Source organism: Amblyomma americanum, chromosome 6, assembly GCF_052857255.1.
Source record: "Amblyomma americanum isolate KBUSLIRL-KWMA chromosome 6, ASM5285725v1, whole genome shotgun sequence".
NCBI lineage: Eukaryota > Metazoa > Arthropoda > Arachnida > Ixodida > Ixodidae > Amblyomma > Amblyomma americanum.
In genome coordinates this window covers 88,262,824-88,281,228 of record NC_135502.1, presented here as the reverse complement: position 1 = coordinate 88,281,228, position 18,405 = coordinate 88,262,824, and the positions used below count along the sequence as shown (strand labels likewise).

Below are 18,405 nucleotides of genomic sequence, written 5' to 3'. Positions count from 1 at the left end.
AGCGGATGAGCTCCGAGCACGTGACTGGAATGGCAACTTTGGCAGGCTGCTTTTCGCGCCTTGTTTTTGCCGCGTTTGGTTCGCTGCGTTTGTACGAGAAGCCTTGTCGACCCAGCTGCACGGCCGTTTTAAGCACCATGGGTAAATCGGATGCGAAAAAGACACCAAAGAGGAAGCGCGGTGGTGAGGGAGAAGTGCCTGACTCTGAGCCAGAAAGCGCCGCCGCCAAAAACACGCAAGAAACTCCACCAAAGAAGTCGAAGTCTGAAAGCGGCGAGCAAAGCGACAGCGGAGATGGCGACAAAAAGCCGTGGAACCTGAAACTGTGCTCCTGGAATGTAAATGGTGTGCGTGCCTGGCTTGGGAAGGACGGATTGGAGTACCTGAAGAAAGAGCAACCGGACGTTTTCGCCATTCAGGAAACCAAGTGTTCGGACAAAAAATTGCCCCCAGAAATTAAAAGCGTCGACGGTTACCACTCGTATTTTCTAGCTGGCGACCAAGAGGGTTATTCCGGAGTCGCCCTCCTAACGAAAATTAAGCCGCTCGACATTAAGTATGGGATCGGCATGGAGATACACGACACGGAAGGAAGAGTGATAACGGCGGAATTCGAAAAATTCTATCTCGTTGCAGTCTACGTGCCCAACGCCGGCAAGGGACTGGTGCGGTTAGGTTATCGCATGCAGTGGGACAAGGACTTTCGCGCTTACTTGAAAGAGCTGGAAACCAAAAAGCCCGTCGTTCTCTGTGGCGATATGAACGTAGCGCATCAAGAGATCGATCTTGCGAACCCCAAAACAAACAAAAAGAATGCAGGCTTCACGCAGGAAGAGCGTGACGGCTTCACAGCTTTGCTGGACAGCGGCTTTGTGGACTCGTTCAGGCATCTCTACCCCGACAAAAAAGGAGCGTACACGTTTTGGACGTACATGATGAATTCCAGAGCCAAGAATGTTGGCTGGAGGCTGGACTATTTCATTCTTTCCGAAGCACTGAGGAGTAACATAAGCGACAGCCTGATTCACAGCCAGATAATGGGGAGTGACCACTGCCCTGTTGTGCTACTGCTGAACATTTGAGGCCAACATTAATCGTGATCAGTTCCTCCAAGCATCACAGGATTGTGTTCACTCTTAACTATGTAACCTAGAATAAAGTTCCCTCAAGAAAGCTTGCAGAATGGTTTCTGTAAAGGCGGGTTTACACTGGAAAGTCACGGAGGTCACGGTTTAAATTGATTTGCTTGACTTGCAGTGCTCCCTCCCCTCTTTCCTGGTGCTTCTGAAACCTTAACTGATAAACAAAATAGGCCGTGTGACGTTTGAGACTTGTCAATGTGAATCTGCATTCAGGCTGCTGGTCCTTCAAATTCTATTCAGTGAAAAGAGAGACTACAACACATGCAATATAACAAAGTTTTATTCAACGCAAAACTCAACAACTTGGAACTCTCGAGCAAAAGGTGCTGTATGATGGGCACAAGGAAGGAACACATGTTCACATAAAAGCATTATTACATACACAAGTCATGTGGTTTTGTCTTGGACCAGCAAGCTACCATCACTGTTTTACAAAAATCTCCAAACAGGTTTTACCAGGTTATTAAGGAGTATCAACGAGTGAAGCTAGCAATAGTCTACTTGTAGCAAACATATGAAAACTCTCCACAGTGTACCCTGATGCACGGGCCGCTTTGTGCTAATAAACGGGCGAGGCAGGAAACAGTTGTACGAAAATTCGAGCCAAGCATCAAAAAGAGTGTCTGACTAGCAGTAACTGGCGTCAAGCTTAGTTTCATACTTTGAATAATGCTTTATTTACACAGTTTAAGAAATTTATTAAGGTTCGCTCATAAATTGGCTATATTAAGTATAATTGTATGTACACACAAAGGAATAACTAAACAGATAATTAGCGATTCGAATAAAGCTGATTAAGCAATTACGCTGCAAAAGCTACAGTGCATAGCATGGTGTAAGAAAATTGGTTCTTTGCAGCGCCAAAAGAAGCAAGCGCAGTCAGTACACTCGCATTGCATCTTGCGCATGTCAGTTGCTGAAAATGTCGAAGAGATCACTTTGTCGGGGAATCGTATTAAGTTAATATAAACTGCTCAATGCAGTGGGTCCTGCTTAAATATATATATATATATAACCGTTCCTTCCAATAAGCAGCCAATGCACACACAGTGCACTTAGATGAAGTGCAGTGCCTTCGAGACGGTCGCTTAACAGCTTCCACTTGTTGCCACAAGATGGAACCACTAGACCACGTAGGATGAGGAGACGAGGGCACGGTGATAATAGACCGTGGTGTTACAGGGGCTTCTTCATGGCATCCTCGATCTTCTGCGCGATGAATTTGGCAACTTCCATGTCCTTGATGTGGATGATTTTGCCCGTTTCTTTGGAGCCGAAAAGGGCCTTCTTCTTGGGCTCCTTGAGCAGAATCTTGATGCCCTGGCTTGACACAGTGGGTGGCTCCTTCACTTCCTCCCAGGAGTAGGTCCACTCCGCATTCCACTGGCCAAACACGTCCCCTTTCAACACAAACATTAGCCGCCTGCGAGAAACAGATACCAACACAATGTGCGATTATAAACTGCCTGTGACAAAGCATTCTTGTGTCCGCAAGCAAACTGCACATGTAAATTACAATAAGAATTTATTTTTTATTACTTGTATATGAGCTGCTGCCAAGGCAAGCGTAAATTACAAAATCGGACATACCCTGTCAGAATCAAAATGGAACTAGAATGCCCTAGCTTACGTAGGAACTGTCGTCAACACTGGGGATCAGTGGGGATCAGATCGCAAAAATTGCGAAAAAAGTAGATTTTTGAAAAGTACACTTTTTTGGTATCTACACTCTTTCTATGTTGTACTGAAATGTTTCGCCCAAAAATAAACCCTAAGCGGTCCAAATAAATATATTTGTGAGTATCTATACATAGTTAGACTTTCAGGCTTGTTTTCTCGAATGTTTCTTTGAGCTTATCACCTTGCTCGTGGAAAGCATAGCACGGCAATGGGAGCACGGATCTTAATCTCGTTTGTTTTGTTGTAATTGCTGAAATATGCATTACGTCAAGACAGTCTCAGATTTACCGTTTAGGCTCACCATTTTTTATAACACAACAATTGGAGCATGACACAGTCTAAACAAAAAGAAAAGGTGCATACTATGTCGTTAAGAAAAAGAGCAGAGAAATTTAAAAAGAAATTAAGAGAATCTTGATTTAGACCATACTTCTCAGTAACTAATGGAAACATTTACAGGCCCATAACCCATTTTGCTGTCACGCTGGGCTTTCCACGAGCAAGCAACATGTGACCAACATATAAACAATAATAAAAGAAAAACTACTCAAGATATCTCTGTAAATCTTTCTAGCTGTCTCTCTGATGCTGTTTCAAGCCAGTCTGCCAAATTTCATTGCTCTAAGCCAAAAAACAAAAAAGTTTACTGAGATCCCCTCATGCCTGCTTAACAGAACTAAAGAAAATGATAAGCATACATACTGGCATTCCCAAAGTATTTGCAACAATGCTTGGAGCTCCTACGCACCTGTTTGTAACAAGCAGGATGTTCCTTCCTTCTTCGCAAATGTTAATGTGGGCAGCATAGACGTCTGTCTCCGCATACTTGCCCTTGTCAACGTCCTGCAGCAGCAGCAAGAAAGAAAGAAAAAAGAAACCAGGCTTTCAGCGTCAGTACCGAGACAAAATTTATGACAATTTCCATTAAACAAAATGTACCGAGATATTCAACGTTTTAATGAAATCGTACTTTCACCTTTCATGACATTTTCCATTAATCAAAATGTACCAAGATAATCAACGTTTTAATGAAACCACACTTTCACCTTTCACTGCAAACGAGCACAGCATACTTCTTCAACTTGATGAGTAAAAGATATTCACTAACGAAGTACAAAATTACTGTATATTTTAAAATATTTTTCTAGCTTGATATTAAAATCAACACAGAAGAAAAAGCTTTGATGCCGACACTGCACATCTTGTCAGGCTCACCTTGTAATTTGTTTAGGAAGGGGATTGGCACTTAAAAATTTTCTATGTACATGGATGCTTGTTAACTTTTGTGCAATTTGATCTTTTAGTGCTCTAGCAGAGAAATAGTTCCCCTGGAGTCAATAAGCTGCCTAATTTTGGGAGAACCAAAATGAGTTCCTGCACCAAGCAGAGAAATTGAAGGAAGACCTTCACAACAGGGGAAAAAAAAAGGAAAGAAAAGGGCAAATAATCTTTTTAACATGTCATGTACGAGGAGCAGGAACATAGTATCTGAAACACCCTTAAGGTAAACAGCTGCTATTGCAATTAAAAAAGGAGTAATCATAAGGTGGTACGGAGTAGCCAGGCACCTTGGCAGGCAGCATATAACAATTTATCAGTCCACTGCTGTGCCATTTTTGTTGCACTTGAGAGACCTGGCTGCAAAGGGTAGCTAAAAAAACAACTGAGAGTACAGAAGCGGTGAGCATGACAAAAAAAAAAAAGAACAGCAAAAAGTTCACTTAATTGCTGCCTAACAAGACAAAGCTTGGCTGGAGGAACAGCTTAAGGAGGGCTTTCAACACCTCCTCCTTTCTTATTTTTCACTTTATTTTTTTGATGATTTTTATTAAACTTTTTCTGTACACTAGTAATGCTTTCAAATTTAGGTGCACAAAATTTAAGCATTGTATATGGATAACTTTTTTTTATACATTTTTTTCTCTCCTAAACCTTGTGAGATGCATGCAGACTACAATAACTGTAGTAGAAGACTCGCTCAGCATTCACAGCATTTTTGAGCCCGCTAAACGTTATGACGTTCTTAATTTATTTTTCAATTTTCTGCCTTTGTTTCTTTTACGAAGTAGTTGGCACAGACGTGACTGAAATGTAAACATGACGTCACATCAAAAATCCACATTTCAACGAAATGAAAAAGCAAGAATGCCACCGCGTAGAGTGGAGTTCTGCAAACGCAACAAAGCAAACGGGGTCAAAATAGAATAGAGTAGAAACGGTCATGAGGAAAGCTGCAGCACAAAGAAAAGGAGGAAAACTACGATTTTTTGAGCATTTCCCTGATATGCAGTGCCACTGGGGAGCATGAAACAATTTTTTTAAAGTACTTCCCAGTGTACTATTTCAATACTGAAACTTTGGGAGAGCATAGAAAACAAGACTCACAAAACAGATACAATAAAACTTTTCTTTTTTTTGGTGGGGGGGGAGCATTTATCACAATTTGAAAGCAGCATCCCACCTTAATTCAACAGAAAATGCCATTTTTTCTACGTCAGGAATGTGCACTTTTATAATCATGCACAAACAACGCAATGCAACAGAAATAAACCCCAAACTCAAGAAACAGCAGATTCACAATTACCGTCTCAGCACAAGACTTGGCACAAGAAGGTACGATTACCTGTAGGAGCCTGCTGCCCTGCGCCTCCATCAGGTTGTACGGCCTGATGATTCCATCAGGCCTAATGAAGCGTGCTGGACGAACAGGCCTGACTTCATCAACAACATCCGTAGCCCTACACAGAAACATGAACATAATTACACTTGCTTCTATTCAAAAACTGTCAAACTTACTTTTCAGTGGTATACAACTTCTGCTAGTTAGAGCACAACAATGGTTGCATATACAGCCACACAGCAGCGATTCAATCCAATCACACCATCAAGAAAAAATTACTGGCCGTTATGCACATGTAAATTTGGGGAACATTAAGAGAACATGGCCTGCTGCATTTATCAGACGTTAATCCAATTCTCGTGGCAAATGGGTAAGTAGAGAGCATAACGATTACAGCCATCTCGGCTTGCTTCATGTCTTCTACAGATGGGAAGGATTTCTCAAGACTTCATGCATTGTTTGTAATTACTTGGCCTTTGTTGTGAAACTATGGCAGTGCTAATCTTAGTTTAAACTACTTTTTTTAAAACAATACCGTTAAGGATCCCTTCAGTGGGAAACTTGAAGTTGTTGGCATGCCAAGGAAATTGGGATTGGTCGAAAGGGTCGCGACATTGCAGTCACATGACCTCGCGCAGGTAATTCAAACACCTCACAACAATCACACAGTACAACAGTGCCAACGTCACAACACAATTCCTCATTGGTCTAATGGGTTGCAACATCATTCCACCACCATTACGTAGTTCCTCTGAATAAAGAATGCCACTGTGCTGAAAAGAAAAATGGTTAAGCAAGGACTTGAATCGTTGCCCGTGGGTCATGAGCCGGGTGCACTACCTCTCGACCATAGAGGAACGGAGGGAGGCCTTGTGTGTCTTGTGATTAAAAAAAGAACAAAGAAAAAATCGAAACTTATTTAAAAAGAAAAAAAGAATAGAAAAAAAAGAACAATGCCCATGTCTGCAAAGTGATATGCAAAGAACTCCCCGAGTGGCTAAAGGGACCCATTAACGCTATCATGTCATTCATTTTGCCAGTGCAGCGAGCGTGCGCTGCACTTCCGCCTTCGCTTTGCAAAATTGCCAGGCTAGTGCAGCATGAATTCCTGGCTGGCTTGCACTCTCCCCAGTGGAAAGCTGCAGTGTAGCAATATGGTGGTGTCTATGTGTAGCCGGAGAAGCGGAGCAGATATGACTGCAGTCTTGATGAAATGATGACAGTTCTTCGTTGAAAGGAGGAGGTGAATAACTGTTCATGGAATCACATTATTGAACCTAAACGGCCAGTTAAGTCAAGCCCTATGGGCACCATTTCAGCACATATTCGTAGTATATCATCTGCGACAACCTTTCTCTTTTTCCAGTGAGATGGCAATTTCCTGGGGCTGGTTCACGGCAATACTTCCTAGTGATTTGCTGCTAGAAAATCCTTCACGTGGTTCAGAATTTTGGAGGCTGCTGATGTCAGCAGCATGCAGTTGGCTGCAATTTTGTGGCGACACCAGGACTAGCAGATGACTGACTAGGCTTGAATTTGACCATTCGTTTTGAAAGTAGCCAGTGCCAAGCTGCACTTTGTCGAGTGAGCAGCACCGCCGCGGAACTTAAAGGAGTATAGACACCTAACTTTTGAGTGAGTGTTTTCTTGTTTGTAATGATGCGTAAGCCATTATCATAGATGAATTACCGCCTGGCATTCTCCTACGACTGCTAAATAATTTATAATCACATTTCTTTCTCGTGCTGTTTCGGTTTGAACAGCCGAATGAGGACTGTGACATCAACGTGTGCTAACAGGTCACGTGAGACATTAAAAACTGCAATATAATCGCTGCTTCCACATTCGTTGTCATTTTAGCTCTTGAGGAAGACTGGCTTTAGCACTGCAGTAAATTAAAAAGATGAAGCAGCGAATATATGGAAGTTTTTCTAAGCCTGACGCGGCACAAGAGCACTCTTTGACATAAAAGCCATCGTTCGGCTGTTGAAACCGAAACCGAAACAGCATGGCAGAAAAAATTCGATTATAAATTATTTAGCGGTCGTAAGCAAATATCACATGGTGATTTGTGCGTAGTAGTGTCTTCCGCATCATTGTACAGAAGAAAAGATGCCTCCAAAATTAGGTGTCTTTACTCCTTTAACAGAATTAGTACAATCAAACTGAGAGGTTAAGTTTATTTAAACCACAGAATACTAACTCATAGCTTTGAAAGCCACGAGTCACTTCTCAAGCCTTGCTAAACACTATATAATAGTCAGCAAGTCAATTAAAGTTTCAACACCTGCACTAATTTGAAACTGGAGATTTCGTGGTTGCTGATGTCTGTTCTAGCATGTCAGCTTTCTTAGCTCTGCCGTCTTTTCAGGCATCAAACTAAGCCTGCCTGCTTGTCCATAACAAAACGAAATGTGTCGAGCACATACACTGCATGGTGCCACCCAAAAGCTTTCGCCAATATGAACTGTTTCTATCAAACAGCTCTGTTCCCAAGTCACTGCTGGATTCCTTGAGGAGTTCCCTAAGGCCTAAAACACACACCTTTTGACAGCATCGAAAGAACCACTTGCGAAGTCCACCACTCCCGCAGTGGGCCTTGCCACTGCACCAATGAGACCCTTGCCGACGCCCTTGAAGAAGCCACTGATGCCTTCCTCCTTCGCTCCAGCCACTGGCTTGGTTACAATGCCAGTCACTCCTTCGTAGACACCCTGCAGAGGAGTGACTTCATTGTGCATGCTGCAAAAACAAATTTATCTAAAAAAGTGCCAGGCCACTTGAACACAATAAAGGAAAAGTGAGAAAAAGGCCAGTTGTTAAAGATCTTCACATCTATATAAACAAGCCAGTATGTATGATGTGCACATACCCAATTACCAGACAAATGTAGCAAGTAGCGACTGCTTTGCAAATCTCCATGCATACACTGCTCAAACACAAGTGCATGCTTGCCAATAGGTAGCCAACCAATTAAGAGGTGCAAAGTGCATCTTGATGTACACACTTCATGAAGGAAGTTTTATGCCCAACATGGTTATGGGAAGCATAAGTCAGAGGTAGTTGGCAAAGAATCAGGCCTGTATTTGAACTAAAAGTGCCAATCTGAGGACATTAAAGACCACTACTTAACCAAATAAGTTCAATAAGAGAAACATGAGACAACAAAGCCAATGGTAGAGACTACAAACACAGTATCAGTGATTAGCTAAAGATATATACTGTAAATATATAACAAATGAGTGGACCATAGCCAATAGCTCAGAAATCCTGAGGAATTGAAGTTTAAGGAAATACATCAGCAAGACTCATCAGGGGGGGGGGGTCAAAGATGGCAATAATAAAAAAAAAAACCTTGCATAATATGCAGTGCCAATGCCAACACCTCAAAAGAAGAGGACACTGACAAGGCACAAGCTATTTGGAAGACACAGACTGAGCAGACAAAGTACATGATAATACATCAACGGATTCAGTGACAGCGAGAAACAAAAGGACAGCAATGCCGGGATAACAGTGAAACAAATGAGATTCTGTTGGACACTGGTGGTGCAAGTAAATACAACAACTAGTGAGAGAACCAAGAAAGCATATGCACAGTTGTGTGCAAAAGTGGCGAGACCACGGGAATGGCGGTGATTGCAAGTTTTCTGTGTATAAAGGCGCGTCTCGCAGAAGTGGGTGGACAGACAGGTTAGCGTAATTGGTAAGGCACCCCATGCACAAGTTAAAAAAAGGCGCTGCACCATGAGAAAGCGCTGTTTTTTCACAAATTTCACAAATAACAACTGCGATGTGATTAGTCCATTGAGACCTGTGCAACCTCCCAGCATTGTGATACTCATCTTGAGGATTTAGGTGCTTACTCTATACGTGCACTCAGTGCCAAGCAAGCAATTAAAACTGAACAGAGGCCTGTAGAACGGAGATGGGCAAGAGGACATGTAGTTTACAATCATGTAGTTTAGTTAATCATGTAGTTAGAAATGCAGCTGACATAACAAAGGTTTTAGCCATCAATCGACAAAGATACACCTTCCCCATAGCTGCCATTTCACTGCTTTCCTTCTTATCTACGCACTCCTAGCATGTCAAAAGATAACAGCGGCCAGCCTATTAAAGTTGGTGTAGATAGCAATGCACCTCCACAGTGTGTCACTGGACTAACACTGTTCCTGCTTTAATTTGCTGATCTATTTTGACTAGTCCTGCCAACTGCTAGCTGGTCTGGTCAGCTTAGTTGGTAGAAAAACTGCATCAGGCAGGCAGCGGTCCCAGGTTAGAGCCCTGAACTACGACGCAAAAAAAATTCAACTGCAATGTTTCTGAGCAAGTTGTATAAGCTTTCCTCTGTAGCCGTACGGCTGCACTTGGGTGGATGATGACTAACAATTACTCACTTAAATTAAATCTACTCCACCTTGGCGGTTTCCTCTATATGCATTAAACTCTGACACCCAGGGTGCGCCTTTTCCCAATTTCTTTTGACAATGCACTCATATGAAAGAGGGAAGGACAGTCCCAAAGAAACTGGCTAATACTGACATTTCATTTTCATAGGCATAAGAAGGCATCCTGGTGCCATCGAAGACAAGATGAATGACGAGAGGCAAAAAAAAACCGAAGAAATAAACACATTAAAACGTTAACAAAAGTGTTTAAAGCCCCTCTAAGTCAGAAATCAAAAAGACTCCTGACCATGACCAGGTCCCGTCCTCCCTGGGCAATGCCCTCCGCAATGTCGTTGGGGCGACGGTTCTGCTCCAGTCTCCGGCGGCGCTGGTACTCTTCGTCCATGGTGAGAGCTGCGATGCCCTTTCCAAGCGTGCCTGTGATACGGGACACTGCGCCTGCAGCACCACCTGCACAGAAAGAGCATCCAAGGTTGAGCAAGCAGAGACGATGCGCCCGCACAACAGCCTCTCAGGTGACACAGGAAACCTGGGGGACAAGGGACGTTGAGGGCAGCTCAGTCCGATTTCCGTTCAAGGTAAAAATTGACTGCTTGGTCTTTGTGATGTCAGCAACAAAAGGGATTCTGTGATAACCAAATGGTGGTGTATGGAGTCTCTTGCGGCCAAACATGCATCAACAGAGCTAGAGAGAGCCAAAAAAAATTTAATGGAGCAGCCCTCAGTGCCCCTTTGAGTGGACACTGCACACACAGCAGTGCAGGGTGCACTACGCAATTACTCCCAGTAAAGTGCTGCACTGCATTTTGTAAAAACACTGACATGAATGACATGAATGAGCAGCTGCTTTCCCACATTTACGGTAAACAACACGCAAAGTGCATTTTCTCACCGACAGTGTGTCCGATGAGGCTTCGAACCCCCGTGGCCAGACCCTCGGCGAACTCCTCCGGCCCCTGGATGGCTCCCTGCAGTGGCTCATAGAAGAAGTCTCCAACACCCGTCGTGAATCCGGTCAGCAGGCCCACAGGGTTGCCGATCACATCCAGTCCCAGCACCACCACATAGATCTGCTTCAGAGTCTGCGCACAAGTTTCAAGGAAAGCTGAGGGAACAGCGAGCTTGAAATCATATCTGCATCTCTGTAATATGGCGTAACAATGAAGAGTCTACAAGTGAACAATATTTCATTATAAAACTGGCTTTTCATTATAACATGGCTTTTGTTTCTAAAACTCAGTATGACTGACAGCAATGGTACAATACACCTTTGTGAATTCCAAAAGAAAATAGAGGAACCTTTCACAGTAAACGGAGTTTCAAGACGAGCAACTTTTGTAATTTTAATTTTACTGAGACAGTATTTTAGAAATAGAAGCCCTTAATTTTTACTTTACGCACAAATTGCACTACATAAACTGAGTACTTAATCATAATAACAAGTCCAGCATAAAGGCACACCAGTGCAAGAAACCCTTCTGACAACGATCAGCATGCTAGCTTTGTTGCAGTAAGTGGCTAGAAGAAAGTGCACAGGTTCATGGACTGGCACCGAGAAGGGCCCCTGTCACTGCTGTGTGCAGGTAAACAAATGAAAGGAAGAGAAGAAAAGATGCGGCCTGCGTCGCAGTCTGTGCTAGCTTTACGTAAGCACACAATCTAACTAGAACTGTGATAGCGCAACACACCAGTACAGAATTTGAATGATTCCATATTGAAGCGTGGAAATGGTGAGAACAGCCGTTATCACTGTGTTAGGATCGCCTGCATGAAGGTCAGTAATAAAACATGACACCACAACCAAGAAAACACTGGGAAATAAAAACTTAGTACATACAAAGGATACTATTATAATGTTGCAGATGTGAAAACTAGTAAAATAGAATCCAGAGAACGTGGAAAATGACACTGCTGCTGATATTTGTTATGTGGCCTGCTAATGTGAACTACTGCCGCTTTGAAGATGGTCACCTTGTGGTTGAACTCATTCATGGTGATGATTTCTTCCAGCTACCAATCCTCCAGATTCGTGAAGCTTGAAATTATTAGAGTGCTCCAGAAAGACCAAAACAGACTATTTCAGGCACAAGTTTACTCAAAGCACACACAGACATATTCAACCAAAAGGAGAGCCTTAATTCTGTGCAAGCCCAGCGGTGCATCTATGTCAACACTGCTACAGACAACAATCAAAGCAGAAAAATAAACGGAACTAGGACATGAAAGACAGGTAACGATTTTCTCAAGATTACTTATCTCTTTTTCCCTCTCACCAGTTGCCAACTTTCTCACAGATGACTTGGGTGCACCACAACGCCTATGTGCAGAACACATTGGTTACCAGAAGTCAGCATTGTGCCTCTGTTGGCACCTTGTTTTGCCCTCACTGCTAGTCATGCTGTATATCCCCAACCAGCCCGAACCACCTCACCGTCCTTAGCTGTGGCGAGAGGACGGCAGTGCCAATGCACATCTGCTCATCACGTGAACATCGATCGAAACAAAGAGCACCAACTATGGGCACCACATGCCCAGACTAAAAGGGGGATGGTTCACTTTTACCCGTGCAATGGTTACAGCCGTGGAGATGGAACAGAAGCACTCAAGTCAAATTCAAAAGACAGACAAGGCATAAATCTGCTTAGACCATGGTGGTGTTTGTGACACTGCAACCAATCAATAGCATTTCAGATGGCACCTTTGAGTGCAGTTATTCCTTACACAAGCTTCCTTACCTGACGGAAGTAGTGGGAGGATGCCTCATTTGTCAGCTGGTGCATGGTCAAATAGGTGTTGCTCTTCTCAAAGTAGTCCAGCCTAGTTAAGAGAAGAAGGCATGGTGGTCACACTGGCATTCATACCTTCTATACCAGGCACTAAAACACACATGCTAGATACTTCCACCCATTAAAACCAATCAAGTGCAAGTGTACCAATGCAGAGGTGCTTTCAGTTCTCCACAAACTTCTGCAACCTTGTTGTCTGCTCTCCACACCACAAAAACATGATGCTGCAAATGCACAGCATGACAAGACTGCTTTGCAAAATTTGTCAGCAGCCAGATTATGCGAGAACTATCAAAATTGAGGAACTACTATCTAGTAGCAGATATATAATGCCGACACACTACTGTGAGCACAATATATGTTAAACTATTCCTTGTTATCAGATATGTTATTTATACGCTAACTACTCTGTGGTCTAGAGCATATATCACAGCAGTTTCCACAACACTGCATAATTCCAGTGAGACCCTGAACAGCTCTTTACCCCTAGGCCTCAATTTTATGCATCTCTGTGAAAAAAGCAGCACTACGTGACAGAATGAAAAACTCGCAAAAATATTTACTACATCACTCACTTGAGAACGGCGTCCTGGATTTCTGTAAAGGTAACTCCAAAGCTCTGCAGCAGAAGGTTGAAGAGGCTTCCACCACTCACCTTGCTGTCAGCCGAAAGTGAGAAGCTCAAGTGAAGCTGAAAGACAGAAATGCAAGCACATGAGCAGACAGCAGATGGTGTGGCACCAGGTTAAGAGTAACAGCCATATAAAAAACTGGTGGCAGCTCATGGTAACACTCAAAAGTAACAGCCACATAAAGAACTGGTGGCAGCTCATGGTAACAATCAAGTACAAAGGCCAGCTGAACGAGATGTGCCCTCTCGTGTCAGAACAGTGAAAAATTATGAAAATATTTTTAAAAAAGCACACAATCACTCGCAAACGTCCTGCTTTTATTATTTATTTTAAAACTGTCCCGGCACTACACTCTGCAAATTGTTGCCATGAGGTTATACCTTGATTGGTGAAAAGTGGAGCATATCGAAGAAGTCCTTGGCGCCCTGTTCTGAGAACTGCTCGGCAATTTCCTTCAGGCCACCTCTGGTCAACACCCTGTCTTTCTCAATCAGTTCCTCCTTCAAAACATACAAAAAAATATTGGTGATAAAAATGTGCTTCATAAGCAAAGCTCGTTCCATTTCATGCCAAGTCAGATCACAAACATTAAGAAGACTTCAGAACATACGTGGTTGGCTTCTTTCTCGTTAAGTGTGAGGAATGAACCGATGGCATTGATAAAGCACTGGTCGACCCTGGCATGGAATTCCTGGACCAAAACCTTGAAGTACCTGAAGGAAAAAAAATACAAGGCATTCATACAGCGAAGAACTAATGTGCCTTATAAGCACAAGCAAGCAGTTCTCTAATGAAGACTAAGGGCCTAGAAGACGTTTCTAGGATTTTAAGATGATCTGGTTTTTCACTGGAGGTAACAACACCACAACACCTCTGACTTCGAATCAGTTCAAAACCGGGGTTGTCGTTTCATACTTTCCAACTATCATAGTACTAGTAGTGTAACTGCCATGAAAGCTAACCTTTCCCTCCCGCTTCTTTCCCATCGCAGGTCAATAGCTTCATTATGTACTTTTCACAAAATTTATCATAACCCTTACCTTAAAAGAGAGGTTGTTAAAAAGGCCATCGTATATTTCAGCACGCACTGATCACCGCCACAAAGTTTGGATCCCTCCTTGTCGCACGAGATGTTTTCACGATTCATTCATACCCAGAACTTGTGTCAGCTGGGATCACCTTCCCCACAATATTGCTGAAATTACTGATACTGTTGCCTTTCGTAACGCTGTTACTAATTTTATATAAGTCTCTGTCTATATCTATGTTTTATTTTATTAGCTGCTGTTTTCTTTTATGGTTTGTTTTGGGTAATGCTGCCTTTTGCTAGTGTTGTTATTGATATTAAACCAGTGCGTGCTGTAACTATATTCAAATTTTTTAGCTGCTGTTTTTGTTTTTTTTGTACTTGTATGTTATTCCCACTCTCCTCTAACGCTTAACGGCCCTGAGGGTAAATAAATGAAATGAAATGAGATGTCAGTGAGGTGGTAATCTACAGCTTTTGCACATGGGTGGCATCACAACACTTTTAGAACACATAAAAATCGCTTTGTGCATGGAAACATCCACAAACAGCATGAAAAAGATGAATCATCCAGCACACTTACTTGAACTGGCGAACTTGCGAGTAGTCAAACTGTCGCATTATCACACTGGTCTCGAAGAAGGGCTTGGGAACTAGCAACAAAGAGAGACTAGTTTCAGTCACCCCTTCAGAAACTTGAGACAAACAGAAATACTATAAAACTTCAAAGCTAGTAGTATAAAAATTGTCTCCGGGACTAACACTAACGCCTAGGGCTATGGCACTATGCTGATGTTAACCTGCACCAAAGGGTGCTGTTCTTAGTGTGCTTTCTGTGCTGAGAAAATTGGTGATAAAGGAGACATCCCTTGCAGATTTTGTAGTGGCTCGACAGAAGGCACAGCAGTGGTGTGCTGCACTTGCCTGCTCTGAACTTGCTGACACTTTGTTTATGCATGTAAGCGAGTGTAAAAGACATGTGCAAGTGGAAAATCAGCCACTTGCACAAAGCTTGTCACAGAGGCTTCCAATATGTGCATCTGTCACATGAGGACATCATTACACCAAAAGTGAGCGAAAAATTGCCATATTTACTCTAATGTAATACATATTTTTTTAACCAAAAATAGAACAGAAAAGTGACCGACTGAGTTCTAATTTAATATGTGCATTACAAACACATAATATGCAGCGAGAAAGGCACTCCTATATTGGTTGATGCATCATTTAGGTCTGCCCCCAACTTTGCGAAACAGAAAGAGAAACAAAAATGTTAGAATGCCATACTGGCAGACCAACAGAAGCTCTGAGCTACTAATATTGAACAAAGGCAGCCAAACTTTTCAGCGATGTGGAACTCGCGTGGTGCCTCAAAATTTTTCTACAGCTCCACACATACAATGAAGGCACGTTTAACTGCTGCCGAGAACGGTCACAGATGTTCAGGAGGCATGACTGGCCGCACAGTTGAGCTACTGGGAGAAGATTCGTTTGTATGATGAGGCTTCTAATGTGTACAGTCAATGTGGGGACGCTAACAGCAGGACTCGCACTTATCTTTGTATCAGTCTTATCTGATAATCTTTTCAACAGCTCTCTTGAAAAAGAAGGGACCTGTGAATCCCTCCCACAATAACAGTGGCAGCAACTGGCATACTGCGTCAAGGCTCGGAGACGGCCACCTATGAAGGCGAGCCACAGCTACCTTTGTAAGTAAACTTTTGCCCAACTTTTCGTACACTTTGGCCTGGTTTCTCGCATTTCATGCATGTACTTTTTCTTTAGGTTGGTGCCTGAAAAGTTGACCCTAGTGTTACAATTACGGTCGAGTTTCATTCAAGTAAATATGGTGCCTTGCAAAAATAAGAACAAGAGTCTTGAATAAAACTAAAAACTGGAAATTAAAAAAAAAAATTCACCACGTTGCAAGGCTTTATATGTCGAGGTTCAGCTGCATAGTGGGCATTAAAATGGCCTATTTAGTATGAGTGCAAATGCCATAACGAGCTGTCAATCCAAATTAAGCCTAACAGACTCATTAAAGCATTTAGCTGGGCTAGCTGGTACTGACTTCCTAAATTATTATACGAGTCCTGTCTCCCGCATGCGCCTGTTAGTTTGATAGTAACCATGAATTATAGGAAGCCGAAAAAAATGAAGCAACCTGCTCATGACTGCAATATGTTGTTCTAAAGGTCTGTACATGACGCAGCACGCTTTATCTTGACATGTATGCACTGACCATTTCATTATCTGATTTATGAATCTCCAAAAGTGACTCAGGTTATGAGGGGTGCCGTAGTGAACGGCTTTCAACCACCTGGGGTTCTTCCACAGGCACTGACATCCCGCAGTACACGGTCATCTAGAATTTTGCCTCTGCATTTTATTACCTGCCTTCTCCTCTTATTTATTTTCAAGCTGGTGCAGGAACAGGCAGTACCACGAAAATGATAGTCAGCATAGAAAATTTTCCCTAAATACAGAAATATCCTGGCTGAACCCAGCAGCGTCGATATAAAGAATTTACTGAAGTAACATTTTTGCATTGGCAAAACCAGTCTCCACAAGCAGTAGAAAATTTATGGCTAAAAAAATTCTGAAGCAGACTGAAGCACTTAGCAAGGGCAGGCTAAAATGTCTTGTTCTAGAAAGTACAATATGCAAATAAAAATTTCTCAGAGAAAGACTCACTCATGCCCTCTCCGAATGACCTCCTGATAGTGACAGGGGTCAGGATGACAGGGAAAGTGCAGTCCGCAATCTGGTTGTCGATCTACAATCAAGCGATGGAAGGCAGCAGAAAAAAAAATGTTGGTAATGCATTGATTTTGTTCATATTATCTCCCTGTAACTCCCTTTACTTGGTACAAGAGAGTGATCATATGGGAAATAAGATACACATTAACTACACCACCCAAATCTTCAAAGGAAAACTGAAAATAGCATTACAGTCGAACCTCGTTATAACGAACACTGATATAGCGAATTATCGGTTATAGCGAACTAATTACGAATTTTGGTTGGTCATGCTTCATTTCAGTGACATTTATTCTTTTATAACGAAACCGAAAACGCGAGATCCGCCGCGATATCGGCTGTAACGAAGAAATATTTGGTTTACACGAGGCTCAGAACTTGAAAGTAGCATAAAAAAAAACAAAAACCAAAATGAAAATCGAAGGTCGATACACAGCTGAATTTTTTTTTTTTATCGTTTGAAAAAGTTTTGCCGTCTGGCACAAAAATCGCGTTTGGATGGTCGCGCCACCTGTGAACAGAGCGCGAAAACTCTGAAAGCTCATGACATGACAGAGGGCCGAAAGGCGGCGCCACTTGTCCAGCGGTAAAGAAAGGCAAGCGCAGCAACATTGGCAACTTTGAGGCCGGCGTTCTGACATCAGCACAGCGGCCAGTCTTGTTGTTGCAGCGCTCGAAATGGCATCGAAGAGGAAAGCGATCTCGCTCCAGACAAAGCTGCAGATACTGAGAGCTGTGGACAGTGGCCGCAAGAAAAAGGATATTGCTTCGGAATTCGGCGTTCCTCCAAGTACGTTATCCACCATTTTGGCCACTAGAAAGAAGATTGAGGGCAACACCGAGGACGCCATAAAAGCCGACCGTAAACGAGTTAGGCCTTACCATCACCCGGACGTGGAAGCGGCTTTGCTTTCTTGGTTTAAAGATGTGAGGGCGCGAAATTTGCCGGTGTCGGGAGCACTTCTTCAACGGAAGGCCCACAGCCTGGCCTGCGTACTGGGGCATGACGATTTCTGTGCAAGCAGCGGTTGGCTGCAACGTTTCAAAGATAGGCACGAGATCGCGTGCCACACTTTGTCTGGCGAAGGGTCCGCTGTCGACATGGAGACATGTCAAACGTGGCTGGAGAATTTTCGTCCTCTGCTCCAGGAGTACGACGAGTGCGACGTATACAACGTCGACGAAACCGGCGTGTTTTTCAAGTTGTTGCCAGAGCGGTCACTGGCGATGAAGAACGAGACCTGCCATGGGGGCAAGAAAAACAAAGACCGGGTGACTGTCGTCGTTGCCGTGAACATGGACGGCTCCGACAAAAGACGGCTCACCGTCATCGGCAAGTCGGCACA

General features: G+C 43.0%; 2 protein-coding genes across 2 annotated transcripts in view; one reads left to right on the top strand and one right to left on the bottom strand.

The window, feature by feature from the left end:
• The first annotated feature begins 30 nt into the window (after positions 1 to 30).
• On the top strand, positions 31 to 1,183 carry LOC144093825 (exodeoxyribonuclease-like). The gene has a single exon (XM_077627542.1). It carries the CDS (start codon positions 138 to 140, stop codon positions 1,080 to 1,082), a length of 945 nt encoding a protein of 314 aa, XP_077483668.1. The 5' UTR covers positions 31 to 137; the 3' UTR covers positions 1,083 to 1,183.
• Positions 1,184 to 1,404: 221 nt separating this feature from the next.
• Positions 1,405 to 18,405, bottom strand: part of Vps13 (vacuolar protein sorting 13C) — a 111,144-nt gene continuing 94,143 nt past the window's right edge. The window contains exons 63-74 of the mRNA XM_077627537.1: positions 16,994 to 17,075; positions 14,883 to 14,952; positions 13,883 to 13,985; positions 13,653 to 13,772; positions 13,216 to 13,331; positions 12,590 to 12,671; positions 10,747 to 10,936; positions 10,141 to 10,304; positions 7,987 to 8,156; positions 5,446 to 5,560; positions 3,571 to 3,665; positions 1,405 to 2,565 (exon numbers count right to left, since the gene is read on the bottom strand). Coding sequence (XP_077483663.1) covers positions 2,319 to 2,565; positions 3,571 to 3,665; positions 5,446 to 5,560; positions 7,987 to 8,156; positions 10,141 to 10,304; positions 10,747 to 10,936; positions 12,590 to 12,671; positions 13,216 to 13,331; positions 13,653 to 13,772; positions 13,883 to 13,985; positions 14,883 to 14,952; positions 16,994 to 17,075 — 1,554 coding nt within the window. The 3' untranslated portion in view covers positions 1,405 to 2,318. The remainder of the gene's footprint in view (positions 2,566 to 3,570; positions 3,666 to 5,445; positions 5,561 to 7,986; positions 8,157 to 10,140; positions 10,305 to 10,746; positions 10,937 to 12,589; positions 12,672 to 13,215; positions 13,332 to 13,652; positions 13,773 to 13,882; positions 13,986 to 14,882; positions 14,953 to 16,993; positions 17,076 to 18,405) is intronic.